The sequence below is a fragment of the Caenorhabditis briggsae genome (genome assembly GCF_000004555.2).
Source record: "Caenorhabditis briggsae complete genome, chrIII, whole genome shotgun sequence".
NCBI classification, from domain to species: domain Eukaryota; kingdom Metazoa; phylum Nematoda; class Chromadorea; order Rhabditida; family Rhabditidae; genus Caenorhabditis; species Caenorhabditis briggsae.
Window position 1 is genome coordinate 8,883,920 of NC_013490.2, and position 1,883 is coordinate 8,885,802.

The 1,883-nt window shown below is 41.6% G+C and overlaps 1 protein-coding gene across 1 annotated transcript in view; it reads right to left on the reverse strand.

Annotated features, from left to right (window-relative positions):
* CBG09872 overlaps positions 1 to 1,558 on the reverse strand; it is a gene marked incomplete at both ends in the record, with an annotated part of 3,393 nt that extends 1,835 nt beyond the window's left edge. Inside the window, 5 exons of the mRNA XM_002641525.2 lie at positions 661 to 717; positions 765 to 931; positions 979 to 1,134; positions 1,182 to 1,413; positions 1,457 to 1,558. Of these exons, the coding sequence (XP_002641571.2) occupies positions 661 to 717; positions 765 to 931; positions 979 to 1,134; positions 1,182 to 1,413; positions 1,457 to 1,558 (714 nt within the window). The remainder of the gene's footprint in view (positions 1 to 660; positions 718 to 764; positions 932 to 978; positions 1,135 to 1,181; positions 1,414 to 1,456) is intronic.
* Between the last annotated feature and the right edge of the window lie 325 nt (positions 1,559 to 1,883).

Sequence of the window (1,883 nt, forward strand, 5' to 3'; positions counted from 1 at the left end):
TGACTTTTTTTGAATTGGAATGGACCATTTAAAAGTGGTGGTCTATATTTGAATTGGTGGGGGGGGGGGGCTTTTTTTGAACTGCTGCAAGTGTCTAGATTGTTGGAGGTGGGGGGCTCTACTATGGTTCATTTTGGGGACGGGGGGGGGGAAAATTTGGAAAAAGCAAAAATTGTTTTTTGCAAACCTTCCATTTTTTGTGAAAAAAATTTCGAAAATCATTACTAACAGAAAAATTTTCTACTGAAATTAATTTAGAAATTGCTTTGGAAACATCACTTTTTAGTGGGAAATTTGAATATCTGCTTTTTACAGCGAAAAAATCGTGAGAATGGCAAGATTTTTAAAGTGGCTCCATAATTATGGCGCAGAGAAAAAATGAACTTTTTTGACATTTTTTCATTTTTTCAAATCGTTGCTTCACTATATAAAATTGAATGTTATTTACATTTTCAGATTCGGAAATGATATTTATCGCCATCGGAAAGAATTCTGAAACTTTCATGGATATCAGAAAAGTTACAAAAATTGAAGTGGCTCCATAATTATGGCGCGCAGTGTACTTTCGCTGCAAATTCGCTTTCGCTGCAGTGTACTTTCGCTCTCAAAAACTGTCCAAAGTACAGTTTTCCGACTTTAGACACGGCATTCCAGACTTACGCAATAGGAAAGCTTTGAGAATGTATTTCGATAAGAAGCATCAGTGAGCATGTTAGTCTGGAAAAGAGTTTTGAAAGAAACTGAACTCTATAAACAATGGTTACCATCAAAATTTTGAGAAGGGCTTGAGGTTTCTCCGCATGTACAAATGATCCTCCAGTAATATCAGCGGCTTGTTGAAGGATTCCACCGGTCAAATCATCACTCATAGAAACAACATCCACGCAAATAGATTGTTTTGCAGCGGAGAAGAAGAGATTCATGAGAGATCCTAAACAAAAAAAGTGATTGGCTTGAGAATCCAGTTTCATTCGATACCGTGTTCACTGCCTATAATCGGTGTCATTGAAATCACAACCGCTCTAGTTGACACCTTTTCCGTCGACGAGTCTGACTTTTCGGTGTTGGAAGCAGCAGGACCGAGAGAGTCGTCGCATATATCCGCAGTCGCCAGTTGGCTGTCTTTTTTCATATCTGCGATTTTTTCGATCAGTATCTTTCAGAAGAAAACTAGAACTCACGACAAAAGGCATGAGCTAGAGCCGGTCCGATTGGAGCACCCATGGTTGCATCCGAATTTCCTGAATCACTTTGTAGTAGATCTCGCAAATGATCCACAACGACGGATGATACATTTCGGTCTTCAGATCGAGCAGATGAATATATCAGCTTTTTCTCCACATTTCGACCGAATGCGAAAACAAGAAGCTGGTTGGATGCAGACTGGCCGAGATGAGCGTTGCAGAAGGATACCTAAACCAAATATGCAATTTTCCAAATGAATTTTTCTCCTGACAATTGCTCGAAGAATAATACCAATCGTTCGATCACCATGCTGACAAGCCAATTTCCCCCAAGAGCACGAAGAAGCTTCGACCAGCAAGGACAATGTGCTCATCTGGAAAAATCAGATTTTAAGCCGCGTTCAAAGTTGATTTCCAGGAGAAATTTCCTGGAAAAACGCTGTCCAAAGCTGCACTTGGGTTCAAGAGACCCCGCAAATTCCGGGGAAAAAATCGGGGAAAAAAACCGGGGAAAGTCGGCAGAGTCGAGAAAAACCGTGCGGCAAAATCGTGCCAGGGTTGCAATTTAGGCTCCGCCCCCTCATGGCCGTGTCCAAATGTGCAGAAAAACCGTGCCAGGGTTGCGTTTTAGGCTCCGCCCCCGACTCCGCCCACTTTTCCCCGATTTTTTTTCCCCGGTTTTTTCTTTCCCCGGAATTT